The sequence below is a fragment of the Aspergillus nidulans genome, chromosome VII, assembly GCF_000011425.1.
Source record: "Aspergillus nidulans FGSC A4 chromosome VII".
NCBI classification, from domain to species: Eukaryota; Fungi; Ascomycota; class Eurotiomycetes; order Eurotiales; family Aspergillaceae; genus Aspergillus; species Aspergillus nidulans.
Window position 1 is genome coordinate 3,542,521 of NC_066263.1, and position 25,906 is coordinate 3,568,426.

The 25,906-nt window shown below is 50.6% G+C and overlaps 11 protein-coding genes across 11 annotated transcripts, besides 1 other annotated feature; 6 read left to right on the forward strand and 5 right to left on the reverse strand.

Annotated features, from left to right (window-relative positions):
* Window positions 1–25,906: part of a sequence feature (contig 1.38 569..233386(1)) that runs on past both edges of the window.
* Window positions 2,636–3,458, forward strand: ANIA_02337 (uncharacterized protein). The gene is made up of 3 exons (XM_050613020.1): window positions 2,636–2,707; window positions 2,776–3,112; window positions 3,171–3,458. Exons 1-3 carry the CDS (start codon window positions 2,686–2,688, stop codon window positions 3,349–3,351), a joined length of 540 nt encoding a protein of 179 aa, XP_050468863.1. The 5' UTR covers window positions 2,636–2,685; the 3' UTR covers window positions 3,352–3,458.
* On the reverse strand, window positions 3,652–4,887 carry ANIA_02338 (uncharacterized protein). The gene has a single exon (XM_654850.2). The coding sequence runs from the start codon at window positions 4,728–4,730 to the stop codon at window positions 3,816–3,818; it is 915 nt and encodes a 304-aa protein (XP_659942.1). The 5' UTR covers window positions 4,731–4,887; the 3' UTR covers window positions 3,652–3,815.
* On the reverse strand, window positions 7,306–7,697 carry ANIA_11333 (uncharacterized protein; the record flags this gene model as incomplete). The annotated part of the gene is made up of 2 exons (XM_050613021.1): window positions 7,306–7,414; window positions 7,555–7,697. The coding sequence occupies 2 exons, from the start codon at window positions 7,695–7,697 to the stop codon at window positions 7,306–7,308; spliced, it is 252 nt and encodes an 83-aa protein (XP_050468864.1).
* Window positions 8,384–9,277, forward strand: ANIA_02339 (uncharacterized protein; the record flags this gene model as incomplete). The annotated part of the gene is made up of 3 exons (XM_654851.1): window positions 8,384–8,634; window positions 8,664–8,700; window positions 9,095–9,277. 3 exons carry the CDS (start codon window positions 8,384–8,386, stop codon window positions 9,275–9,277), a joined length of 471 nt encoding a protein of 156 aa, XP_659943.1.
* On the reverse strand, window positions 9,609–11,405 carry ANIA_10287 (oleate hydratase; the record flags this gene model as incomplete). The annotated part of the gene is made up of 3 exons (XM_050613022.1): window positions 10,875–11,405; window positions 10,545–10,812; window positions 9,609–10,481 (listed from the first exon to the last, which is right to left on the reverse strand). Exons 1-3 carry the CDS (start codon window positions 11,402–11,404, stop codon window positions 9,609–9,611), a joined length of 1,671 nt encoding a protein of 556 aa, XP_050468865.1. The 5' UTR covers window position 11,405.
* ANIA_10293 (uncharacterized protein) lies at window positions 11,620–13,078 on the reverse strand (the record flags this gene model as incomplete). Its single annotated transcript, XM_654852.2, has 3 exons — window positions 11,620–12,082; window positions 12,131–12,717; window positions 12,767–13,078. The coding sequence occupies 3 exons, from the start codon at window positions 13,076–13,078 to the stop codon at window positions 11,620–11,622; spliced, it is 1,362 nt and encodes a 453-aa protein (XP_659944.2).
* ANIA_10288 (uncharacterized protein) lies at window positions 14,581–15,697 on the forward strand (the record flags this gene model as incomplete). Its single annotated transcript, XM_050613023.1, has 2 exons — window positions 14,581–14,791; window positions 14,820–15,697. The coding sequence occupies 2 exons, from the start codon at window positions 14,581–14,583 to the stop codon at window positions 15,695–15,697; spliced, it is 1,089 nt and encodes a 362-aa protein (XP_050468866.1).
* ANIA_10294 (Zn(II)2Cys6 transcription factor domain-containing protein) lies at window positions 16,274–17,626 on the forward strand (the record flags this gene model as incomplete). The annotated part of the gene is made up of 2 exons (XM_050613024.1): window positions 16,274–16,369; window positions 16,457–17,626. The coding sequence occupies 2 exons, from the start codon at window positions 16,274–16,276 to the stop codon at window positions 17,624–17,626; spliced, it is 1,266 nt and encodes a 421-aa protein (XP_050468867.1).
* ANIA_02342 (RTA1 domain-containing protein) lies at window positions 17,938–19,092 on the forward strand (the record flags this gene model as incomplete). Its single annotated transcript, XM_654854.2, has 3 exons — window positions 17,938–18,233; window positions 18,336–19,007; window positions 19,058–19,092. The coding sequence occupies exons 1-3, from the start codon at window positions 18,047–18,049 to the stop codon at window positions 19,090–19,092; spliced, it is 894 nt and encodes a 297-aa protein (XP_659946.1). The 5' UTR covers window positions 17,938–18,046.
* Window positions 19,228–20,014, reverse strand: ANIA_02343 (uncharacterized protein; the record flags this gene model as incomplete). The annotated part of the gene is made up of 3 exons (XM_654855.2): window positions 19,675–20,014; window positions 19,477–19,612; window positions 19,228–19,436 (listed from the first exon to the last, which is right to left on the reverse strand). Exons 1-3 carry the CDS (start codon window positions 19,996–19,998, stop codon window positions 19,228–19,230), a joined length of 669 nt encoding a protein of 222 aa, XP_659947.1. The 5' UTR covers window positions 19,999–20,014.
* Window positions 22,931–24,499, forward strand: ANIA_02344 (putative MFS transporter; the record flags this gene model as incomplete). Its single annotated transcript, XM_654856.1, has 3 exons — window positions 22,931–23,110; window positions 23,167–23,215; window positions 23,247–24,499. 3 exons carry the CDS (start codon window positions 22,931–22,933, stop codon window positions 24,497–24,499), a joined length of 1,482 nt encoding a protein of 493 aa, XP_659948.1.

Sequence of the window (25,906 nt, forward strand, 5' to 3'; positions counted from 1 at the left end):
TGTAAATGATATGACAGGACGCAAACCAGACGGAAGGCTAAGATGGTGGAGAATGGCGTACAACGGTGGAGTATAGCAAAGTATTAGATTTGCACTTGGGTATACGCTTTAACATTGGCACATGCCGATATCGGCGTCCCAATGTATAGGCACAAAAAACAACACCACCTCTCATTGGCGCACAGCTAGAGATTCACTGGCGCTCGTTAGTGTGACTGTCACAGTAGATATCTTACCAAGCTGATTGATATGTTCATACACTATTTCTGAGTTGCCTGTCGGCGAGGTCGGTATCACGAATGCTCTGTCCTCTGTCCAAGAAAACAAAGTTATAGATGGGCCTTTTTTCATATTTCTTAAGCTTCTTCTTAAGCTTCTAACCAAAGATATATTGGGGCCTAATAGTAATCCCGGCGTCCAGGTTGGAAACAGTTTTCGCGCCAAACATATTAATTGTGGATGATGAGATAAGATGCGAGGAGCTCCCAGGTAGGCGCTGGTGCAAGGATACTAATGCCCTGTCTGGAAAGTTCAATTTCTGCAGGAAGATAGCGTCGTTAGTTGTTGGCCGCTTGCTGTTCGGCCATCTAGATTCAATCCTGCAGAACTATGCACAGCGTCAGCGCTAAAATAGCTAACGGTCCTTCATGGGAGAGATGACCTTGCAGAGGTCTGGACGCACTGGTCTCTAGGAAGACTCCAATAACAGTAGATCCACACCTGAATTAGCTAAGGTCAGTACTTCCTTGAGCTCCTTTGGCTCTTAATTCCTCTGCAGTTCTCCATGTTGCCGACGCAGACCAGCCAGCGAGAGGTTAGAGAGAAGAATTCCGTAGCACAAGACAATGGACAGTAGCCGGGAGGGCACTTTCCATGCTAGACTAAGCTTCTGCGTCCATACGAAGCTATAGTTAGCCCAGTAGGTCGCCGCGCCGCCACTTGCAATAGACGTGCCCATCGATCACCACCATCTGACACATTTTGAGCTGAAAAGCTGGAATGAAGAGCACGGCGCTTTCGATTAGTCAGGAGGAGGCTGGTAAATATTGCTTCTGCTGCCCAAACCTGGAGCAATAAAGAAGCAAAGCAGATCAACGGCACATCAAACGGTAGACAAGAGATATAGGCCCTTGAACGAAGGAGCGACAAGAGCTGAGGGAGTCACTAGTTGGACGGTATCCAGGTATCCGGCAGAGGGAGCAAATCTGTGAGAGCCTCGATAGATACAGCCGCCCCAATACAACTTGAATGTACCGAAGAAACAAAGAGATCACAAATGGCCCGCAGAAGCTGGTGATTGCTTTGCTGTATTTGGGACTTTGCACCATAGAGCGTGGGAAGCCTTGAATGGAGAAACTTCAAATACCTATACCAGTCCCCACGCGAGGTTTCATCCGCGGTAACGGCTCTGGAGATAAACCGATTGGGGTCTGAAACCATCTATAGAGGTAGCAGCAATCAGAAGCTGGTGTAGATTTTAGACCGCTGCAGCAGACTTTGGGTACCTGCTATTGAGATCTGGCCTCCAGCTAGTTGTGTTGATGTTTCCATATTGGTGGGCTGAAAAGAGAACACTAGGCCTTTATTCTGCCCGTAGCTCATCTGCTGATAGTTTGAGACGCAAGCAAACTATACAGCTCGTTATACCACACACCGATTGAAGAAATTGATCAATTCTTCGCAAGCAGAATGGGCTTCCAGGTATGGGCGGCCCCGCTATCCGTCGTGCTGAGAGCAAGCCCTGAATCCAATCATCTTTCGCAAGATACATCGTAAATTATCTATAGATCCAAGATAGACCACTTGCCATGATTGGCAGCGTGAAGTGGTTGTGTTGGTCCCATAGTGAAGGAGTTGAGATGGATGCCTGAAGATAACTTTGAGCCTGAGGCATAAAGACTTGGATTCTTAGCGCTCACATTCTTCTCATCCTTCTCTCAACTGAATAAACTCGCAGCAATTTGACTGTCGTTACCACTAAGTTCTTACGGTGAAGGAACGCCGGTCCTTGTGGAGAAGAAGGTGAAAATTTGACAACACTGCCTGACTCCAAACGATGATCTTCGTGCACTGCCATCCGCCAGACTCGTGTTCAAGGTTTCACAGCCTCGGGGCATAATGTGTTGACACGTCTGTAGAGGCTGAAAGCTTCGCTTCTCGTCACCCAGTTTTCCGTCTCCTTGTTCTGCGACCGGTGCATTTCCATGTGAATAAGAGCGCACACTGTCTGCAGAAAATAAATGATCAGAGACCGTCATACGCCCCAGAATCCTCGGGGTTTGAGCCGCGTCGACGTTTGGTCCCTGGGATCGGCTGATGTCGCCCAAACTGCCAACTGTACTCCACGCCATGCCAAAAGCAAATACGAGGCTGAATCGCACGGCGATAGTGTCCTTGGCAAGCTCAAGAATCCGAGCCTCGATAGGCCAGCTATTTCCATCAGCCTATGAAAGTCGCTGGTACCTCGTATTGGTGGCGTTGACCCTCGCTAGACGCTTCCTGAGCTATTTCAGATTTTCGCAGATCGCACCATAGATACGAAAACCGGACCCTTTAAGATTGGGACGGATGCCAGAAGGGTTTCTTTCGACATTCCAATTCCTTGCTTTGTTGACGTCTGTCTCTTCCTCGTCTTCGCACTCCAACATTCCTGCGACCTCGACTTTTGAATAGTCTCGCCTCACGATGTCAGAAAAAGCAAACTACGGTATGTACTCACTCAGCGCCTGTCATTGTGTACTTGATAGTCGACAAGTTTTCTAATATCAGCGCCAGAGCCCAACGGACAAGGACCTCCCAGCTACGGGCCCCCGGGCCCTGCGCAGCCGGCGCCTGTCGTGCCGGGCACGCAGCCTCCTTACCATCCCACCGAGCCCAACCCCGAGATCCAGGTCCAGGCCATCGGCTACCCAGCAGGACAACAGCAGCCACAAAACGCCGCTCCGCAAATGGACCCGCCACAGCCCTACGTTCAGGGACAGCCTCAGCCAAGTCAATACCCCACGGCTTTCCCTCTGCACGCGCTGCAACGGACTCCCCAGGTCGTTGACTGCCCTGCTTGTCATCAGCGAGAGATGACTCGGACAGAAGCAGTGAATGGAAACTCAACACAGTACGTCTATTGTTTAAATCTCTCGTGCAGAACCATTTGACTAATGATGCCTTTGCAGTGCTTGGGCGGCGGTGCTCTGCTGCTGCGCGTGCGTCGGGTGCATTCCCTACTTTGTCGCTTACTTCAAGAACGTTGACCATCACTGCGGGAGATGCGGTCAGCTTCTCGCAACTTTCCACGGGAGCGGGCATGTGGTGGTGCACCCGCAAGGAGGACAAGTGCAGCAGGCTCCCAAATAATTTGACTGTATTTTTTTTGTAATTTGATGGTTGTAATGTTCAAGATTCCCTAGTCGATTGGATTATGTACTTAGTGTTATTGATTAGATAATCCTAATTTGTGATGGAATGCGGTGTTTATCATTCTATAGCTTCATCGGCCAAGGGCCATTGCTATCTACCTTGTCGGTCTTGGTGCAAAGCTCTTTCAGCCCGTGGGAAACTTTTGCCATATTTGAGCAGTTTCTGCACTTCCTCCTTCAGTTTGAGTTGTTTATATTTCTAGGGAAAAAAGGTAGCAGCGGAAGTATGGAATCCAAAAATGAAATTTTGGGTATATATTGATAGAAGACGCTTAAACGCTTATACGTACATGACTGCAATTTCAAGAATAGGGAATCCGTAACCAGCCCATCGCTAACAAGCACCAATAGCAAAGCACAAAATCGTTCACCTCTACCAAGAGAGCGATACGGAGCGACATCCTATAGTCTTCGTTTCTCAGTCCCATGCCCTTCAAGCTCCTGGATCTGGCGTGAGACGCTCATCTCCTGCACTTGGTGTGTGTTGCTGAGCTCAACTTCCGGAGTCTGACCCGGCAGCTCAATCATTCGGGTCCCGTTCGGTGGCTGAATGTAGTCTGGCGGCGAGACGTGTTGGTCCTCCACCATAGGTGGTTTTGGTAGCTCGGCGACCGTACCCGAAACTGCCAAGGTCGCGCTTGAGCTCACATCATCAGAAGGTGGAGAAGATGGGTTCGTGCTACTGCTCGTATTCAGCGGAGCCGCAGATGGCGAGTCGGATCTAGGTAACGACGTAGCCGCAACGGCGGCAGCCGCAGCAGCCTTGCGTCTGCTACGACGGCCAAGATAGAAGAATACAGCACAGAGCAAAGCGACGGCAGCAGCGGCGCCGACGGCGATACCGGCGATGGCACCAGCCGAAAGTCTGCTGCTGCCGCCTGAGGCGGTTTCTGCTACTGGTGTTTGCTCGGCATTGGCATCAGTGGGTGTAGACGTCGCCGCTGTGGTCGTTGTGGGAATAGCTGTGCTCGAGGCGAATCCAAAGGCGGTCACAGAGGAATCGGGCATTGGGTAGACCGAGAATGCGGAGATGTTTTGCGTGGCCTGCTGTTTCCAGAGACGGCCCTCGCAGGAGATTCCGTTACTGTAGTCGCATAATGGATCTGAGTAGAATTTGAGACACCAGGGCCCTTCTGGATCCCATGAGAACTGTCTACCTTCTTCGTGCCATATTTGTGTGCAGTTTTGGGCCGATTGCCCGTCTTCGACTGAGGAAGTGGTGGTCTCGTTCCGCCAAAGGAGCGTCCAGGCGACGGCGCGAGGCACAAGCAAGAGGGACGCAAGATATCTCGGCCAAAAAGTCAGGTCTCGAACCATGGTCCGTATTTTCGTTGAGGTTTGGGTTTTGGGACGCCAGTTTCGATCCTCCTGCACAGGTCGCGTTACACGGGGTCGCTGAGAATTTGTGGACGGGGCCCAGAGACATCTGACGCTGAGGCAAATCCCCCTCTTCCAACCTCGACGAATGCTCGACTTTACCTGCAAGACTGCGACCTGGACCGGACGACAGCCCAGGAGCGATTCCTTTTGCAGCAAGGCACGGTCAATTTCATTCCGTTTTGTGGGAGAAGGGACTAGACCCCAGGATCGCTGGCCACAACGCCCGTCGAATCATGGTCTCGGCCCTTGCCCAGCCCCTTCCTGCCAGTTAGACGGGGTGGGTGCCATTGCAGATTGAGGATTTGGCAGCATCGTTGATTGGCGGCCAATTTGCCAAATACGAGGCCGAGACGCAGCGGTTGCAATTTTAGGTATGGCCCGAGAATTCCAAGCGCTCTCGGTCCCCGAGACCGGATGACTTAAGCTCAGCAGATATCCATAAGTCAGTGCTGCAGGATTGTACTTGGGGAGGAAGGGAGCGAGAATAACCATGGCGGAACGGCGGTGTTCCAGAATTGCCAAAAGGGGAAAACGTGATATCAACTGGAGGAGATCTCTATCTTACTAATCAAGTATACAGCACCTCGGTCGACCTTCCATACCTCCAGTATAATATGGAGAGATCAACATATCTCCTGACGATCAGGAGAATTATCATAATAGCTATAAAATCTCTATACAGACTGTAGATATGAGATTAAGTCCTTCAATTTTAATGATTTCGTTGCAGACATTGATCACATGACAGAAATCGGCACTAGAATCTGTCAACCGGAAGGCTGCTCCTAAAGACTAATCGGTATCCAGCACCTCGCTCGTTTGTATAATCGTTTGATGTTTTACACTGTTTGGATGACAAGGATGTCTGTTTGATGATTTACATCGTTTGCATAGCAGGGATATCTCCTGGCTATCGAGAAACTTCTTTTTGAAGCCCTCGAAAAGGTATAAATTGCCTATACAGATCGTACTTAGGAGATCAAGACCTTCAATACAATCGTCCGTTGCAGACATTGATTACATAACCACCTCAATTGTTCACAGAATCCACCTCGATAGCCCACACGTGACTCTTGCCAAGACCCGTGACTTGGTGATGCCGATCAGCCTTCGGCTGCTCTTCAATGTCCCATGGGTCCTGATGGTCCTGCTGCAGCCTGGATAACCACCGATACTTCCCGTCAAACGGTTAGTCCTTGCATCTCGATCCTGGAAGTCGTACCCGATACTCGAACCACTATCTCCAACCGGACTGGCATGTCTGTTGCTATCCATGACGTCAAACACTTCGCAACGCGTCGTCGCCGGAATCGTTAAGTGGTGACGCCAGGAACTGTGCTGCCTTCGACATCAAACATCACTCGTATCATGGCTACGATTTTGATATCAGTTTGGAATGTGCGTTGGAGATGGAAAGCGCTGAGAATGAGCGGACGAGCGAGGTCCCTGAATAGTCGAGCAAGCTTGCCGACTCGCGAAGCTCGTCCAGAGGGGCGCGCGATATAAACTTCGTGGCAGGCTCAGGGTTGCATACGATATACTCTGCACCACGTCATTAGCATCCGCGATACCCGGCTCTTCGATGCCGTCTTCTGTCTTCGCTGGTCCCTCTTCTCTGTGCTGCGCTCTGCAGCCTAAGCTTCGAGGACCATTTCCATCACTACATTCGTCCCGCGGCCGTCATCAAGCAATTGAGATACTGGAAAGGTCGTGATTCTGAGACAGACATAGACAATCCGCGCCTAGTGCTGCCAGGCAGTATGAATCCTAACATTGCTGTATCGAGCACGCACTGACGAGACTAGAAATGCCCGCCCTCGATTCGCTCGCTATCGCAACCCAGAGGCAAGTCCTCCAACGACGAGACTGGGCCAGTGAAAATCCCGGCCCCATTCTGGTGTTTTGCATCGTTTTTGTCGTCGGTCTGGGTATCGTTTTGCTCTTCCTGTACCGGACATGGATGGGTCGCAGGGCACGCCAGGAAAACTACGCTTGATTTTTCACGGGAGTTCAACCGGGTTGTTGCCAACTCCCTAAAGTGTACGAGTACAAATAATGTCTATGACTGCCTAATCGATGACGAACTACACAATGGCGCTTGGACATCCTGGGAAATTGTAGATACTATGACATTGTAGACGCGCGAAGCTATCAAACCCCTATGCACGGTTTCATTGGTCTAAGGTGCTGAACATACGATATAAGTACGGGAGGACTAGGTGAGCAAGAGTTTTTGCTGATACTAAGGTAGTGAGCATTATTCTAGGTTTGATCCTACTTCGATATGGGAATACCATATCAGAACTTCGTTCATACGATGGATTCAATCTCACAATTAACTGCTGATCATCGAGGTCTTCTTAATGCATTCCTGCAAGTTACTGTTATTCAACTAACGAATTACACATCAACTTCAACCCAAAACACAGAGAACGAGGCTCAACTAAATTTTACCAACACCAGCATTGGCGACGACAGTCGAAGGCACATCTGCAACCGCATAAGCATCAACCTAGCTGTCCTTGTACTGCGCAGATTGAGCCAACACCCCCTGGCCCGTCAACGAGGGCCAGGTACCGGAGCCGGCCAGTCGGTTCCACTCGCAGGTAGTTGTCCGGGTGCTGCAGCACTGCGTGGATGTTGTGCCCTCAGTACCAACAAAGCTCCATTCACGGTCGATGAGAGTGACACGGGGAGTGTCGTCGGTGATTCATTCAACCAGTCTACAACGTTAGTGTGATTACTGGCGCACGGGACATACTCGTCTAGGCTGGAGGGAGTCTGAGGCGTCGCATTACCTCCTCCCGTGGTCCCAGCTGCGAAGCCAGAGGGCGTACCCACGATTTGCACGCTGGCTGAGCAGAGGAGAAATGCAAAGAGTGTGGACAGAACGGCATTCTTCATTGTCCGGGTTCTGTCGATCAGTGTTCGTGCTGGCTGATCGGCATTACCTGCGACGAACAGGTGCTCTTTTATACTTGCACCCTTCACTAAATGCCTCTTCCCATTGGTATTTGTCAGCCAGGAGTTTATGTCTAATTTTACTACAGCGACTTCAGATATATCATCACCGTTAAGTAGGCGGAACGTTCGTCTTGACGAAGAACGGAATTGTCGACAAACCAAGCATTTATCTCTGACTTCGCCGAGCACAAACAGGAAGGGTCTCTAAGAATAACGTCGTCAGGGAAAGGGTCAAGCACTAAGACACCCCTGTATGAGGAATGCCCCCGAGGTGGCCGAGAAAGGCAGTCCTCCTGTGGGAACTCCAATCATTCCGAAACCCAAGCACATCCTATAGAAAGATGATAGGAACACTTCACAGGGGCCCAGGGATAAATATCCACCTTGATCTTAGAAGGCAAGCAACAACAACTGCGATGGTATTGTCAGTCACGGTACACTCCATCCATCACTCAGGCAAGTTCCGTGAGGGCCTGTTCAGGGAACGTTAACGTCGAACATGACTTGTTACAGCATCTGTGTGAGGTATCATTGACCTACGACGACCAATACCGACCCTGTTGATGATTATTCGGATGTCACTTGACCCGCTTCTTCTACTCCTTTGCACAACGGTGTCTCCGAAAATGCCTGAAATGTCTCACCAGGGATCTTCTCTTTTCTGGCATAATCAAGATTATAAGAGCTTGTCAAAGAATGGTTCAGAGCGCATACCAAAGCCGACGAAACCGAGTTCTGCCACTGACTCCGGACCCGAGCGTTGGCCTCCATCCGCACGACCCCCTAGCCACACCGTCTTTACGCGGCGTATCCAGCCCTACAGTATCCATGGGTATAGTGGAATCGACAGGGCTGTGTCAACTGTGGCGACACCTCCGTTAGTATCACTTTAATATAACAAAATAGAATGCGAGGACCCGGCGCCTCCATTATCGGACGCGGCGTAAGTGGCTGCCTTGCGGATGGACTCGTTGAAGCCCGTTCGTGGATAATACCATTCCCATACATTTGATTCATGACGCAGGCCATGCAGTGAGGCACGGACAGTCCGACTTACAGGTACCTGGCGTTTTGCAATTGGCGTGGCCGTTGGAATTCCTGTCGTTTCGGTATGCGACGCAGCGGTATATCTTGACAACCGGTGGGTGTTAAGGCAATTCTTGTGAAGAATCAGTACTGCAGAAGATATAGAAGGCTCGCAGATCTGGTGAGAGCTAATTGGACTTACCTTGTTTGATTCGATCTGTTGACATGGATATGGACTATGCGGACCAGCCAATACTGCGCGTTGACGAGAGAAGCGGAAGACATAATCAAGTTATATACCTTTTCCGCAGCCAGTAACAAGGCTAGCTGAGCAAGGTACCAGCATCTCCGTTTGCATGGAGTCAGAATATGTCACATTGTCTCGCTCTTCGAACAAAGCTTGGTCTCAGCAACGGAGCCCAAATCCTCGAGCCCTTTCACAGATGATTTACGCTGTTCGGGGTCTTCTTCAGAGCTGGGACATTAAGAGCTGAGACTCTATCAATGTCTTGTCTGTCTATTGTTTTGCACAGGCAGGCTCCTTTGTTGGTATGAGGCTGGCGTGAGAAGCTCCAAACCTCATAACCTCCCCATTGTGCTGCTCCGAGTAGCTTGTACTGCAGTGTCGTCAGCTCTATGTCTCGTGGTAAATTGTCCAAGACGGTCAGCAACGTTATGGGTTATTCTAACAAAGCTCCCATTTCTTTGCGTTTAAGAGCCACGCCCATATAAAAATGGGAAGCACAACCCTAACTCAACTTACTTTCACCTATCTACCATCAACCTTCCTATAAAAAAAATACAAAAAAATAAGAAAAAACAATTTTATAGTACCCGCAGCCCGGTTGAAGACCCCCTCTTGCTTTTCTTTCTTCGCACGACTTCGCTATCAACACCCATCAGCTCTCTAACTGCAATCTGCGCCCCGCGCACGCTATAGTCCCCCGTCACAGCGAGCTCATCTGGAATTTCTACAAATGCCCCGATGCACGCCATATTGCTGATCCCCTGTGGAATCACGGGCGGCCTATCTGTTGATTCCCTAGGTAGGAGCGTCGCTGTAGCACGCGGCTGGATGCAGGGGATTGTCATGGTGCTATTAAGTATGGTTTCATGGGACGGATGACCTGGTGGGATATCCATATGGCAGAGAATCTCTGTGAGAATTTCTCTACCCGAGCAGTGAAGCATCGGTTTGGTTACGTACATCCCCTCTTTCTCGGGTGCAAGCGCATAACCATACGCAACCTGGACTCCCGCTGGTTGGTCTGGGAAGACGGGCTGGGTCGGAACTCTCAGCGTAACGACCCATGGCGTATCGGAGAATGTCAGGATTGTGTTCGGACCCGGTAAGGGCTTGATCGCTGATACATCAGCCAATACGTTAAAGAGCTCCTCTGTAGAAGCAGTAACTGTAAACGATTCAATCCGTGAAGCATGCTGCCTCGTGCAGAAATTGTATGCGTTTCCGAACTTGGGGTGCTTGGTGCACAGCTGCAGCCAAAGGAGCCAGTTCTCGTCGAGCTCAGGGGAGATCGCCACGCCTGAGTCGCGCTGGGATTCAGCTGTCGTTTCAGCGTCAGGATCAAGAGAATGTGAAAGGGAGGTCGGATCGAATGAAGGCGGGGGATAGTCATTCGATCCTGCTAGGGTGGAACTAAATATCGAACCAAGCGAGATGAGCACGATGTCGTCGGACTTCAAGTTGATTGTCATTTCGTCGGTGGGAACAACTGAGGCTCGAGGCTGTCCGTTGACCACGGTGAAGGTCTGGATGGCTGTGACTCTGGTCGGTTCGTTGGGTTCAGCAGGGTTGTCGTGCGCGAAGATGATATCGCAGACCCCCGTATTGAGGCGGAAGTCCACACCGCGGTTCAGTAGGAACTGCGTGATTGGGACAATAATCGACTCGTGGACATTGTATTTGCCCAGATCGAGTAGATGCGGATCGGACAAGTCGTGCAAATTGTTGAAGCGGTGCAGATGTCGTCGGAACTCAGCTGCAGAGTGTTGGGGTTTCAAGCCGAACCTGCGATCAGCGACATCCAGCTGTTAGTCAGTTTCCCCTTATACAGGAATGGAATGGCATACGTCGTCGCTAGTGCGAGCCAGTAACTAGACTTGAAGAACCCTTTTGAAAAGAAATCGCATATGCGGGACCTCCCCAGCATCTTCTCTGACTTACTCGACAGCATGAATATACTAATACGGTCGCGGACACTCAAGGCCATTTTCTTCCCTTGCACACGGTGCACCTTATTGCCGCTTCGCGTTAGAAACCTCGTCTGTTCATGCGTATGTTTTAAGTCTAGCGTTTTAGCGAAGTCAAGGATCTCGTCGTGCACGCTGCGGTTGGGGTCTGTAAACGAGGGGACTAATGACAATAGATTGAGCATGCAGACGTCGTTAAACTGCGGACGCATCCCCGCGCGAAAGTCGTAGCCTTCTTTCGCATTGCCATGACTGACTGTTGTACCGCTGGCGACGTCGAGGGTTTCGATGATGTGGATGCGCGACGGAGGGACGCGGGCTTCTTGTAAGAGAAGTACAGCTGCTGTGAGGGAGGCGATGCCACTGCCTAGGATCCAGGCATCCAGATTCTCGGGGTTCCTCTTGGCCATTCTATTGTTGAAAGTACCGATATAGAAACAACTGCATTGGTTAGGTTGGTTGCGGGAGAAGAAGGATGATGGTCTTGTATGACTTCAAAGCGCGGTGAATTGAACCATGGGTTCGTTCCTGTCATGACGACACTATCGCACACTCTATCTATATTCATAACTCAAAACCGTCCAATAAAAGAGAAAGAAGAAGAAAAGGCATTTGTGACATGGCGCTATGCGACAGGCGAGTCCGGGTCAACGACTTCATACTTCGCATCCTCGACGCTTGGAAGATCAGGGACAAAGGGCGCCTGCCCTCGTCGCTTTTTCTTCAACAGTTCCCGTATCTCAGCCACGGATCTACGCCCTTTGCCCTCAAAGTATTTGGGGCCTAGATCTTCGAGGTCAAAGCCGTGGGGATAGTATTTGTCGTCATCATCGCCTGGGAGCGGCATGCCCATCGCCCAGCGAACCCATGCTCCAGGGCCCCAGCGGTTCCAGATTGTCGGCTTCACATAGTATGGGATAGCTTCATAGATATTAACATAGTAGCGCCCGTACTCGTTCGGCTCGTCGGTGAAAATGTCAATTCGCTGGAAATTGAGTCTGGGTAGAGCTATATAGCGTAGGTAGAACTTGCGGATGGCGACCAACGAGGAGAATACCTTCTTGTACGCAGCAGAAGGCGATTGGTACCTGTATCATTAACACATGCATTGATCCGAAAGGGAAATCTGGGCATACATCATCGCCTCTCGCAACCTATCATCCATCATGCATGTCGCAAACTTTACTCCCATTGGTTTCAAGAATCGCGGCAACGCATAAACAAGCACGTCCATCGTTTTATCTGCAACTTCTTGATTTGATGAACTCGGCTTCATGTATTCCTCCTCATACTTGAGACTCCATGCGCGCAGTTCCTCCAGAAAATGGAAACCGTCCCGGAACGCGTGCGGTCCTGACGGTAGATCTGCGAAGCTGATCCCCAGCGCATCGCCGAGACTCTTCCAGTAAGTGCCGATGGCGCACTGTTCAAGTTCGCTGAGCGACCGCCACTCAAACATATCAATAAAGCGGATCGGCTCAAGCGCAAACAGGCTGAGTGTGTAGAGCATGTCAGATTCGAGGATCTTCCCGCTATTCCGGTACCCGACATGTAGGAACTTGGTGCGAGCAATGGCCGTTTGCGCCCGTTCGGACGACGGCTCAAAGGCCATAAACTGGCCGATCAGGGCACCCGTGTCAGCGTAGCGCTTAAAGGAGGTAGCCGGGTTGGAGAACTGGGATGTTTTGAGCAGGAGGCTGGATATTGTTGGGATGCCGTAGGTCTGGGTAGGTTAGTATGCTCACAATACTGTAGAGGAGTGCTGTACGTACCCTGAACAAAGCAAATTGCAGCGCTTTCAGCGAGGCCGACGGAAACTCCATCACCAGCATCTCTTTCTGGATCTTCCAGGCATCGTGGTCCGTCATTGAGGCCATCTCCTCGCGTGTTGTATACTTTCGGTATACCTTTTGCAGGCGCTTTAGCCGTCGGTATCGCAATGACCGTTGAAGGAGTAGATACGCGGCGAGAGTGACAGCCGACAATTCCAGGCGCCTTCTCGGGTCCCTCCAGAAATCTAGGAGTAGAGCGCGAATTGGCAGCTGCCTGAGTCCAGCCAGGACTTGAGAAATGCGTTTGTCCATGGTTGTTTGTTAGCTCAAGTTGATGAAGCTGCCCATCATGTCTTGGACCATGTGGTCTTTATAACATCCAGCGACGCCATCAGGCCACGCTCCAGATTGTATCACGTATCGCCATAACGAGCCATTGAGGATGAAGGAGAGTATCCTAGTATACGTGGTGATGTTTTCATGTGCTTGGGGATCGGCGCGCGGACCGAGGAATCAGGGCCACGATCGCGGGGCAGTGGCCGCGTTAAAGGGTTTGCGATAGTTTATACTTAGTCGCATCGAATGAGTCGCTTTGTTTGAATAGCATAACCGAGGAAAGAGGAGCATCTCGATGATGGATTGACGCCGGGCTGGTTGAACCCGGGATCGTACGTTGAGTTGGACATGGGGGCTGAGTCGATCGAACTGACACAGCATGTCTGACAAACTATGACGCTGAAGAGTCCATATAACCTTTTCCCTGATTCGGCATGCTACTGCAGCTGACACCTAGTATATCCTGTATCAGAAGTCGGCAGTGGGTGACCCAGTCTGGATTGTTGCAGTAGGCCCGCTTATGGCACACAGACATGAGTAAACAAGAATTCGCTAATCTTCATAGGCGCTCGAAAACCGATTTAATGTGCAAGAAGTCCGTATTCAAACGAATCGCATCCTCCACGAAAGAAGGGTCATGTTGCCATGTGTCCATGATATTGACCTAAGTAACGCGATCGGTGAAAGAGCCATGGGATAGTCGGGCAGCACGGTTTATCACCAAGGACAGCGAAATGGACGCTGTGAAAGGTTGCGCTCGTAATTTTCACTATTTTGTCACTGTTGGTGATGGTCTCACACATCACACTTTGAGTTGGGTCGTCGAGTATGCATGGCGCTGCATGACCGAGAGCCACATACTCGCTATAAGGCTGTGGACCAGCCCACGATATCAGAACATGCCATCATGGATATACTTAAGGATTGCTTTGAGACTCAAAACCTGAATGAAAGAATGACGACCGAACTCGTGGGCAAGCAGCGGACATCTCAGCCCTACAAAAGATGGGCTTAACCAACGTTTAGCCTGGTTCGCTGGGTCGGACCTGTCTTATCCCAGTCACTGCCGTTTGACTAGGGTCTAAAAGAGAAGTTGGGAGGCTGCAAGGCTGAAAGGCTGAAACCAACAAGGCAGCGCAGCTTGCATTGCGGCTGAGGCGAGCGATCGGCCCCAACTACACGCAATTTCAAATCCCACTGCCACGCGAAAGAGGGGGGCTCCGCCACGGTTGGGGCTAGCAAAGGGATCGTCGGGAATTTAATACGAGGCTCGCGCACGAATAAGAGCCTCAGCTGAGTGTTGGTTTGCGTGACTGCCATATCCACAACTGGCATAGCCTCGAAGCCGCTTGCAAAGCCGCAAGGACAGCAGATCACTGTAGGCAATTCTGGCTATTAATAAGGAGGGCCACGGCGGTGTTAGTGAGCTCTTATATTCACCATGATTCCTTTCAACCTGCAAAGATTGTGCATGACAGATGCTGGCAAAAATGCATTACTCCCGATCGTCGTCGTTTAGCTCCCCGTCGCTGGCCAGTAAGTCTGGACTTTGTAACCCGATGTCCGAGTTAAGGGCTCACCCGACCAGGCGAATGCAAGAAAGCCGAAAGAATTCTGGACTCGTTTATCAACCCCGAAGTAGTCAGCGTCGACAAGCAGATCCCGCGCAAGGTGCTGGAAAATGCGAAGGTGAGAACCGTTGGCAAAACATTCTTAGCGAAGCTAAACAGCAATCAGGGCCTCGCGATATTCAGCGTCTTTGAAGTCGGCATGATGCGTTCTCTTCGCTTCGGCTCCGGTGTTGTAGTCGCCCGTCTCTTCAACGGAACATGGTCGGCCCCCTCGGCCATCACGACCGGCAAATTGACGACCAAGGGCCAATTCGGAATGGAGCATACTGAGTTCGTATACGTGCTAAATAACGACAAGGCCGTGGAGGCGTTCTCGCAGGCTAAGAGCGTCACTTTGGGCGAGGACGTATCAATAGCAGTCGGGCCATTCGGGCGCAGCGCCGAGCTCGCGGGGGATGCATACGAGGCTGATATATTCGCATACTGCAAGACACGCACAGTTTTTGGGGGTTCGACATTGGAAGGAGCGACTATAGGCGAGAGAGTAGATGCGAATCGGAAGATGTATCAAAAGACAGTTTCAACGCGCCAGCTGCTTCGTGGGGAGGTCACGCTGCCCCCAGAGACATACGGGCTCATGAAGATCCTGCATTCAACGTGGCTGCGGCCGGTTACGAAGCGACCGTCCGTTGAAAAGGCCCATCTTGCCAGGATAGTCACGCAGCAATCGACAACCATTGAGCCGCGATCCCGGGCATCAACAATAGCATCGCCGGCGAAGGGAGAGAAGCGGTTTTACGGAGAGCAGATTATGGCACCACATCAGATCACCATAGAAATCACAGACTACTCAGCGGTCCAGCTGCCGAGTAGTCTGACACAACATGAGGAGACGAGGGAGTCGCTGGATTCAGAGGCATCGTCCTCCCCAACCGGGCACCCTCCTATCCTCAAGCCTGGAAGACGAACCTGGAGTGCGTCGTCCAACGGGGTTTGGGATAATCATGAACCGCTACATTTCTAATGACCGCTTTTGCATAATTGCCTGAATCACTTGTATATAGACATCAGCCTCAGATACCCTAGACATTAACGAAGAGACGGCTGTACCGTTCAAATGCTCTGGATGTGTTGTTCATAGTGAGTGGAACCATGAGGTGCCTGGCGCCTAGACGACGGTCGCATCGCGGATACATATTCCACAGTCATTCTAGTCATATTGACAATGAACAGTCCGAGCGAACGCCCAATTTGGTCTTTTTCGAGAGGCTCTCGTCGCATTAGTGTTCGAGACCTTCCCTTGCTCTCCACGACGGTCGACCAGGCAGAAAGGGGTAGAGCAGTGGTGTATGGCGCGGAAACCACAGCGAGCTCAAGACAGGGGAAGCCCATAACTATTCTAAAAGTCAGAGCATACCTTGTCCTTTTCGAATGGTGAACCATGGCCAGTATGGATGAAACGATTGCGTTGCGATGCACGAATAGTACAGATCAGGTGATGTTTTAATGCCCCAGGCTGCGACATTGCGGAAACGGCAGAAAAGGAACGAATACGAAAGACTTTGCATGACAGCATCATCCTATTCCTATCCTGGTCGCTATGGACAACGAACAAGCTCAGCTGAAGATACGATCCCGAAAGACACATCGCAAGTCTCGACTTGGATGTGGCAATTGCAAGAGGCGACGGGTCAAGGTAGGTCATTCTCTTAAAAGCTGTACCACGCCTCGCGGATATATCTCCGCGCAAACACAGCGGTATTATTTGCTGATGGAGGAACAGTGCGATGAAAAGAAGCCTATGTGCACAAACTGCGTACAGCATTCTATTGACTGCGACTTTCGACTCTCAGCTTCCGGATCTCCATCAGAGGGAACAACACTATCGCATACACAACGGTTCAAATTCAGAGAATCAAAGTACCAATCTCAGATCTCTCCATCACAAGAGCAACTCAGGCCCAATTACCGTTCATCTGGAGTCCAATGCGACTCAGTCCCAACGATCGGCTTCAAGGGAGGTCCTGGGGAAGGTATCTCGCTGACAGACCTCTACCTTTTCCACCACTATACCACATCAACGTACTGCACCTTTGCAAGCGAAGCGGCGCACTCCGTTTGGCAGGTCCACGTACCGCAATGGGGTTTCATTTTTCCTTCGATCATGCACCTGCTCTTTACTTTATCCGCTCTGCATCTTGCCTTCATAAACCCAGCCAAACGAGAGGTTTACATCAAGGAAGCCGATGACCATTTCACATTTGGTGTACGCTCCGTCACAACCGTTCTTGCGTTGGATACGCTAGATTCCGGCAATTGCCAGCAAATCTACATGGCGGCGGTCATGATCTGCTTTGCGTATTTCGCTCGCGGGCCGAGAGACGGCGAGTACCTTGTCTTCAATGTAAAAGGCAAGTCTGAGTGGCTGGTCCTTTTGCATGGAGTGCGTGCAATCCTAGCACAGAAACAAGCGGAGATCTTTACAGGTGTGCTTGCCATTTCAGAGAAAGAGCAGCCAGCGGAAATTACTGATCATGAACTCGACATGGAACTCTCGCGACACGTTCAGCATCTCCAGAAGATTAAGGCAACTGTCATTGCTGAGGTTCAAGCGGACAGAGACTTTTACATTCAGGTGACTGACGACCTGATCGGCTGCTTTGGGGATGCATACCAGGCGCGCAAAGCCGGTTCTGCTCCACCAGAACTGATGCCGTATACGATGGGATGGACGTTTCGTCTTCCAGAGATGATGATTGAGAGACTGGAAGAAAGAGAGCCGATCGCGCTGGTGATTATGGCGCACTGGACCATCCTGCTTCGCTATATGGGCGAGGCCTGGTTTATGCGCGGGTGGGACCAACATATCATCTTGGGGATTAGGGCCTGCTTGCCTCCAGCCTATCATGACCAGATTTCATGGCCCGAGGAGGTCATAGCTTTTGGAGGATGATGTAGCATAAGCACCTTGATATTGACTATAATCTAATATATCTAAGCATACGGATGGAACCCCTCAGTGTTCGTCGTAGGGCTATGAGCCCGTTATACTTCTGCCTTAATAGCGATTTGTCGAATAGCATGGTCTGCTATGTATCCGCATCGAAGAAAATCCAGCAAATCTTTCATGAAATCTACAGCAGCCCTAAAAATAACATGCATCTCCACTAAAATCTCGAAGCTTTGCCGCCCCACCCGTATTCGTTCCTGAATTACCACAACAGGCAATTGGTTGAAACAGGTTGATGGACCCTGAAGTTATAAGAGGGTTGAGCACAAGCAGCTCAATCTCTCTTCAACGATTATTATTCACTTCTCTTCTACTGCAAGTCTTCCATTATCAAGCCCTGAATATCACACTCTCTATACAGCAATGGACTTTACCTTCCACCCCGGAGTCAACGGCTCGTCTCCCTGGGTTGAATTCTATCCCTACAATCCTTCCCTCCCAGCTGGCTATGCTTTCATGGCCATTTTCGCCATAGCAACTCTTGTCCACTTTGTCCTTATGATTCCATACAGAGCCGCATATTTTATTCCATTCATTCTCGGCGGGATCTGTATGTTTATCCCCCTTCACCCAACTCCATTAGCTCCACACCAACAACCCCAGTACGGCCAGTACAAGCCAAGAATGACGAGATGCTGACAAGTTCACGCAGGCGAAACATTTGGCTACCACGGCCGTGCTCGCTCGCACAATAACCGCACCGGACTCGGGCCCTGGGCGCAACAGCAAATGCTCCTCCTCTGCGCGCCCCCCTTACTCTCCGCGAGTATCTACATGACGCTGTCCCGGTTGATGACAGCTCTGAACGCAGAAGAACACTCACCCATCCGTCCGAAAAGACTGACTGTGCTCTTTGTGCTCAACGACATAATCTGTCTGCTGACGCAGCTCGTCGGCGCGGGCCTCCAAGTCACAGGGGACGAGAAAATCATAAGTATTGGGAACAAAGCCGTCCTGGCAGGGTTGATCTTCACGCTCTTTGTGTTTGGATGGTTTATTTGGATTGCTTCTATGTTTCATCGACGGCTTGAAGCCCATCCGACGGCTATTTCGCTTGATGAAGCAATTGGCAATTGGAGGGTTTATATGGGAGTTTTGTATGGAGTCTGCGGGTCAATGGTTGTTAGGAATCTGGTAAGAACAATTGAGTTTGGGAGTCCGCATGGAGCGGATGTGAGAAGTCGCGAAGTGTATATTTATTTGTTTGATGGAGCGTTGATGGCATGTGTCATGGTGCTCTGGCTGGTTTGGCATCCTGGGAGGTTGATTAAAGCGGCGAGGAGGGTAAGGAAGGGGGTTGAGGGAGGTGTAGAGCTTCTGGGGGGTAAGTAGGCCGACTATGCCTGTCTTTTCTAAATACTGCTTTTCGTTTAGGTTTGTTCAGGCGTATCTGGGAGTTCTGGCGCTAGGCGTTCACGGCCGCGGACACTATGTTATAACTTAAGAGTGCTGGGAGTGTTTAGATCAATAAATCTCAGATTCAAATCTATATGCACGCTTCATAACTCATCAACACTCGCGGCGTCTATGATGCTATTCAGAATTTACGCGGACTTGCCAAACACCTTGAAGCGGTCCTCGATGGGAGCAAAGGTCTTCTCCAGAGGACCAGAGGTGGGAGTACCAAAAACGAGCTGGGCATCAAGCTTCCAGTTGGCAGGGATATTCCACTGCTTGGCGATCTGCTCGTCGATCAGGGGACTGTAGTGCTGCAGGTTGGCGCCGAAGCCTTCAGAGGCTAGGGCGGTCCAGACTGGGAGAGACCGTCAGCAAAAGGATCATATTAAACATACTGCCTGCAGATTGATGCATACCCAAGTACTGAGACATGGCATTGGACTCGAGAGCAAAAGGATCAAACTTGTCAGCGTAGATGGCAAACTTCTCCTTGATGTCCTTGAGAGCGTCGTAGTCGACGAAGAAGAGGACCTAAGCTTGTCAGCCACTACCCATGCATTTTGATATATTATTGGCCGGGTAGTTAATCGTACAGTTCCGTAACCAGCACGGAATCCCTCTAGCTTCGGCTTGGTCGAGGACTCAAACGCCTCCTTGGGCAGCGCACCCGCAGCCACGAGACCCTCCATTGCCTGGAGGGCAATGTCCCAGACCTTCTGGTGTTCCTCCTTCAGCAGCAGAACCACGCGCGAGGTCTGCGTGTTGAAAGAGCTGGGCACGTGCAGGACGGCATCGCGGACAATGGCCTCGATGGTGTCATCGGAGACGGGGCTCTCAGCCTTGAGGCCGTAGATGGTGCGGCGAGCCTTGACGGCCTCGAGGAGGGTGGCAGTAGCGGGGTTCTTGAACTCGACCATTGTGACTTGCGCTGCTAGAGACAATTGTATGTACAGTCTATGGAAATAGAAATCATGAAGAGGGGTAGAGGGGCAGCGGTCTTATATCGCCAACAGGGCCAAACTGTGCGATTGTTAATTCCGCCCAAGCCAGCCAATGAGAGGCGGGCGACGGGGCCCTCTCGAGGGGTTTGTCAGCGAGACGCGATGATTAGAAATTCGGCGGGACGCCATCGCGCAATCATAACTGGGCTTCGATAGTGTCAGGAACTTACTAGACCATTGTACCAGCTCAGAATTCGGGTTACGAAGCTCAGGCACCGGCATTGGCCAATTCCGTGCACCAACAGCCCACGGTGCCTGAGCCAAGCTGCCGAGTCTCCCCGAGGAGGCCGATCGCAGAGGCGTTCCTGGGCACGTGATGCGTGGTTACTGTCGGGGCATACTGCCCTTCAGTACCGCCTGCCCCTGGGGTTCGACCTCGATTAGTCATTAATTAGTAAGCTAGTTGTTTAGATAGGCAGGCCATTCCGGCCACCCAATGGAAGAACCATCCATCTCTTCCCACAGTTACTCGTGGTCACTTGTCGATTCGTTCATGGAAAGCGGAAAGCAGAAAACAAGGACCTGTATATTCTCTTTTGCCTAATTGTACCTCTTAGGGATAGCTCCCTGATACGATATACTGTCATACCGCCTACTGGCTCTTACAAGTATGTAATGACTATTATTGCTGTTGCTGTCTTAATCTCTTATCCTGTAAATTTTTCTTGTTCCTTATTTCCTCTAATATTCTGCATTTACCCGGTTGCAAGTCTATTTGTCAACTCTACTAATACCCGCCCGTCTGAGACAAAAACAATGACAACCGATCGACCTGTCGTCGCAGTTGACGTGACGAAGCGCGGAAGAATGATAACCCGCCGCTATATTTAGAATGTAATACTAGCCATTTTTTTTTGTTAGGGTCGTATCGACGATACGCAGAGGCATATAGTGAGTATGACTGGAATCGACATGTTGGAGTTACAAAGGACTAGAGTATCCAAGGATCCAAGAACACTCATTAGTTAGCACTGTATTATGGCATATTCACAACGAGCAAAATAGCCAATATCGTCAACGACCTGATCTCATCTTATCCCAAGAACTTTCCTCTTCGATCTGTATCCTAGAAAGTTTCGAGACCTGACCCCAAGGAGGACTCTCTTGGTGATATCTGAGACCAATTATCTATGTGAACCCTCACCATATGTCGGAGGATTCTTGCTACAACGAAATGGTGGCCCATGGTAATCGGCCAATGAAGACCTGAGTGCGGAAAATTCGCTGAAAAGCGTACCTTTCAAGCAATATCATGACAGTCTACTTTGTCCACACATAGTTGCTGATCCTCGGCCAGTCGGCTTTATTTTTAATTAATTACTGAGGGAAACAAGCTAGCGAGTTGATGAAGCGAGGTCGAAGTGAATTTACGAGCGCCGTTGCAGTCATTATTACGGCATCGTTAAGATGGGCTTACTGGAGGCAAGCAATATGCAAGCAGTTTATGAGCACAACTTCGCTTCGTCCTCAAGGCAATTATAACGAAATAGCGTAGAGAAGTGCGCTAAGCCTAAGTAACTGCTTCAGGATAAACCACGAGCGTAGAAGTGTGGAAAGAGGAACAAAAGCATGGAAAGAAAGTGTTTTACAGTATTCAACCAGGCCGATAAGATCTAAGTAGCTGGATTCGCGATCAAGGAGGCCATTTTGGGCTACTAGGCTATAAGTTCAGATGGACTAAAGCTGCTGAAGGCAAGTACTTATAAGATTAGAGACTAGAACATTTAGGAATATTGGCAGGTGCAAAAGAGTAGTGCAAGCGCGTATAAGGATCTAAAAAGAGGGTTGCTGTTGGGAGTGGGAGAAATGAAGCTGTTTTGGCCTCAGGAACAGTCAGTTTCAGCATCATTCCACAGATCCTCACATCTAGTTGTAATTGGGGTAGGCATGACTAACCAACTGGTTCAATTGCAAGTCTAAAGAGGACATCAAGACTGTTTCTTCTAAGTTTGGATGCAAGTCGCACATCACAGTGTACGCTTGGATAGCGCACGCCACAGTGTAAGCCTGGACAGTTGTGTGTATGAAGAAACTGTCTACGACGAACAGCGTTCCAGAGCATCGATGTGCCTCAGCTTGCCTCCCAGATATAATGGGTATAAGGGCAGTTTTCATTGAGCAGGAGCAGTATCCTTAGGTATGAGAGAACGGGTGTCACTGGAGATGATCTCATTCGAGCGAAAAGCCAGACCAGTGCTGAAGAACCAGAATGGGTTTTGATCGGCGAGCATAATCGAGAAATAGTTCTTTAAACTACATATCAACATACTAATACTTCATACTGATGATGCGCCAGCGGAAAGACCGCGGTTGACGTTGTAGATCAACGACCTGTCAAACAACAGACGCGGACAGACGCGGACAGACGCGGCTCATTCCGTTATACGTCAATTGGACCAGTTTCTCACCGATACTGCAGCCAAGTGAAGCGCTGGGATCGGGTAGGCCCAACTACCGAGACGATGCCTTTGCCGAGGCACTACTGAGAGTCTGCATCAGAGTCTGGACCCTCCTTCGCCTGCCGTCCCCGCATTCCGCCAATAATGTGTGGGGGAGGGGTATCCTGATGGCTTTGCCCTATGCGAACGTGATAGTCACCATCCTCCTGGCGTATCCCATCCACTTGGAGTCCACTCAACCCACCCATCAGCTCGCAACAAGTGCCCATATCTTGACAGCCAAGAAGCTGTCCCCGCCACGGATCTCATATCGGCTTTGGACGCTTGGCAGCTCTATGGGGTAGTCCTATGGAGTCGTCAGGCACTTGCGGGATTGTATAAAAGCCCTAACAGGCCCCTTCTGCTGTACTTACGACAACCAGGACCATTATTCTCAAAGTAATTTGAATATGAGTGCAATTGATTCGGGAAAACCCCAAGAGCTGTTTGTCGAAGATGTTCCCACAGAGGAGGAGCGCCAGCTCGATCGCGAGACTCTCAACCGACTCGACCTGATCCTGATGCCCATGACACTCATTCTGTATTTGCTGGCCTGGCTGGACCGCGCGAATGTCGGCAATGCCCGAGTGGTACGTCGCGCCTATATTTCAAGGACCTGCTGGCTGACTGCTGGCTGACTGTCTAGGCTGGCTTGGATACCGATCTCAATCTGAGCGACTACCAGTATAAAGTCGGTACGTTCGCGCCTCACCCAACACTGTTTAGATAGGCTGTTTGACTGGACAGCGATCACCGTTACGTATGTTCCTTATATCCTCTCGGAGCTGCCCTCCAACCTCGTCCTGAAGAAAATCGGCCCCCGCATCCTGCTCCCGACCCTGTGCACGTCCTGGGGCCTCGTCACGGTCCTGCAATGCCAGGCCCGCAATTTCAGCGGATTCGTAGCCTGCCGCTTCTTCCTCGGTCTCTGTGAAGGCGGCCTTTTCCCGGTAATAGTGCTCTACCTCTCTGGCTTCTACCGCCGCCATGAGCTGCAGGTGCGCATTGCACTCTTCTTCTCTGCCGCCTCTCTTAGCGGTGCATTCTCGGGACTTCTAGCGGCCGCGATCCAGCAGATGGATGGGATCCGCGGTCTGCGCGGCTGGCAATGGATTTTCATCCTGGAGGGTTTATTCACTGTCTGTTTCGGCCTGTTCTCGTTCGCCATGCTGCCAAACACACCAGAGGGCGTGCTCACATTCACACCGCGACACAAACAACACTGCTTGCGCCGTCTCCAGTCCGACGCCAACCTCTTGGAGTCTGATAAAGTCACTATCAAAAAGGTCCTGTCAGTCCTGAAGGATGTCCACGTCCTCCTCGTCCTAGTCATTCTCTTCTCCAGCGGGACGTGTCTTTTCGGGCTCGCGTACTTTTCTCCCTCGATCGTGCAAGCAATGGGGTACTCGAACACGAAGACCCAGTTAATGACAGTCCCGCCGTATGCTGTGGCTTTCGTAGTGACTATGATCACAGCATACATAGCGGACCGGTATCGGCAGCGCGGAATCTGCGCCTTTGCAACCACCTCCATCGCTCTCATCGGCGCAGCGCTCATGCTTGTCGGCCGCAGCATCGCACTCCGCTACGCGGCACTTATTCTGCTCGTCACAGGAATCTACGCTGCAGCGCCGTGTCTCATCTCATGGGTCCCCAACAATACAGCGGGCCATGTTAGGCGCGCCACAGCCGTTGCCCTCGGGTTCGTCACTACTAGTTCGGGCGGCGTGCTGAGTACTTGGATCTACCCGAAGAGTTCGGCGCCTTATTATACCTTAGGTGCGACAGTGAATCTCTCGCTCATCGTGGTTTCGCTTGTGGGATTGGTGCTCCAAGTCGGTGTTTTGATGTGGCTGAATCGGCGAAAGGAGGTGAAGAGAACGGAGATTCTGAGTGAGCCAGGGCTGGAAGGACTTAGCTTTGAAGAGCAGTTTGAGATTCTTGGGGATAGGCACCCAGAGTATCGGTATACATATTGATGCTGGGGAGATCAGAATATTATGTCATATCCGAGGCTGCCCTGCCACTTGAACGATTAGAGACTTGATAGAGAGGAATAAACAGTAGACTCTACTGGGTTCAAAGAAGATGATTCCACTGTGTGACTTGTGTCGCCGAACAATGATCGTGAGACTCGACTTGTGAACAGCAGTGATCACTGCGAAGCGCACAAGGGGAAGGGCGCGCCATCAATTGCATCTGCAGCCTAGGAATGAATACGGCTCGAAGCTCCGGCCTAAACGAAGGGTATAGTTCAACAGAAGGGAGAGCGTTGAGTGCCGGCCCTCATGTTTAGAATCAAGGACAGATTTGGTTTATAGCAAAATGACCTTATCATCAGCTGTAAAAAGGCCGATTCACGACTACCGGGACAAGGATAGTGCACGCATGGTACAGAAAGGTATTAGGCAGGTATCTCCTGGTGTCCTAAGCGTCTGTTCTCGGTTCATGTCTCGTGCCAGGATGGACCCTAATCCTCAAAGATCACCAAAACTCCGAGTCAACTCCAACTTGAGCGTTACCTTATTGCATCGAGTGTGTTCAGCCATAACGGGTTATATAATAGCGAGATAAAGTGAGCATCTGTAGCTGTGGTATGCTAGTGTTGAGGATGTGGTTAGGGGAGGAAAGTTCACCTGCTCCGCTCACCAGGAGTCCGACTTTGCGCTGCGGAATTGGTGAAACAAGTCTACCTGTACGCATCTTGTCTCTCAAGCAAGCATAGAGTGCTTGCCTATTGACCGGCATTAAGACTCCTATAAGCGGGCGTGTGCTCTCCCCCAAGCTCTGACTAGAAGCTCATGCAATCGAACAAAGCCAGGAGTTCCAGCGGTCAGTCATGTCCGCAACGAGACTTCTAAAGCATTGTCACTTCGTAAAGGAAAAGGATGTGGATCATTGGCCTGAATAAGAATAGCTTTGGCTTAGGATCAGCATCACTGGTGCCCTAGCATCCGTAGGCGTAGGCACATCCGTTAAAAAAACTGCATTTGAAAACTGAGCACATCTAGCCTCTCTAACCAATGAGGGCAGATCGTACGAGAGTATGCACCGACTTGGTGTGAATGCAGGCGGGTGTGCCCCTTGGCGCATAACTCATGCTAACAACTAATATACGTAGGGGCAGGTAACGGCAGTAAGCAATTTCCTGCTCTGGGTTGAGGCGCAGTCACCCTAGATATCAACCGTTGGGCCAGGATTGCAAAGGCTTCACAGCCTAGTAACCTCAAGAGACTCTCATGGCGTGATTGGTGAGTCGTGCAGCTTGATCACACTCTGTGAATGAGGCAAGGGCGTTGTCAGCACGGCCGCATATGGATACTCGGCCGTCAGCCGGCGAGTATTTCGTCTAGGAGAGTCATGTAGTAAGATAAGACTGACCTTAT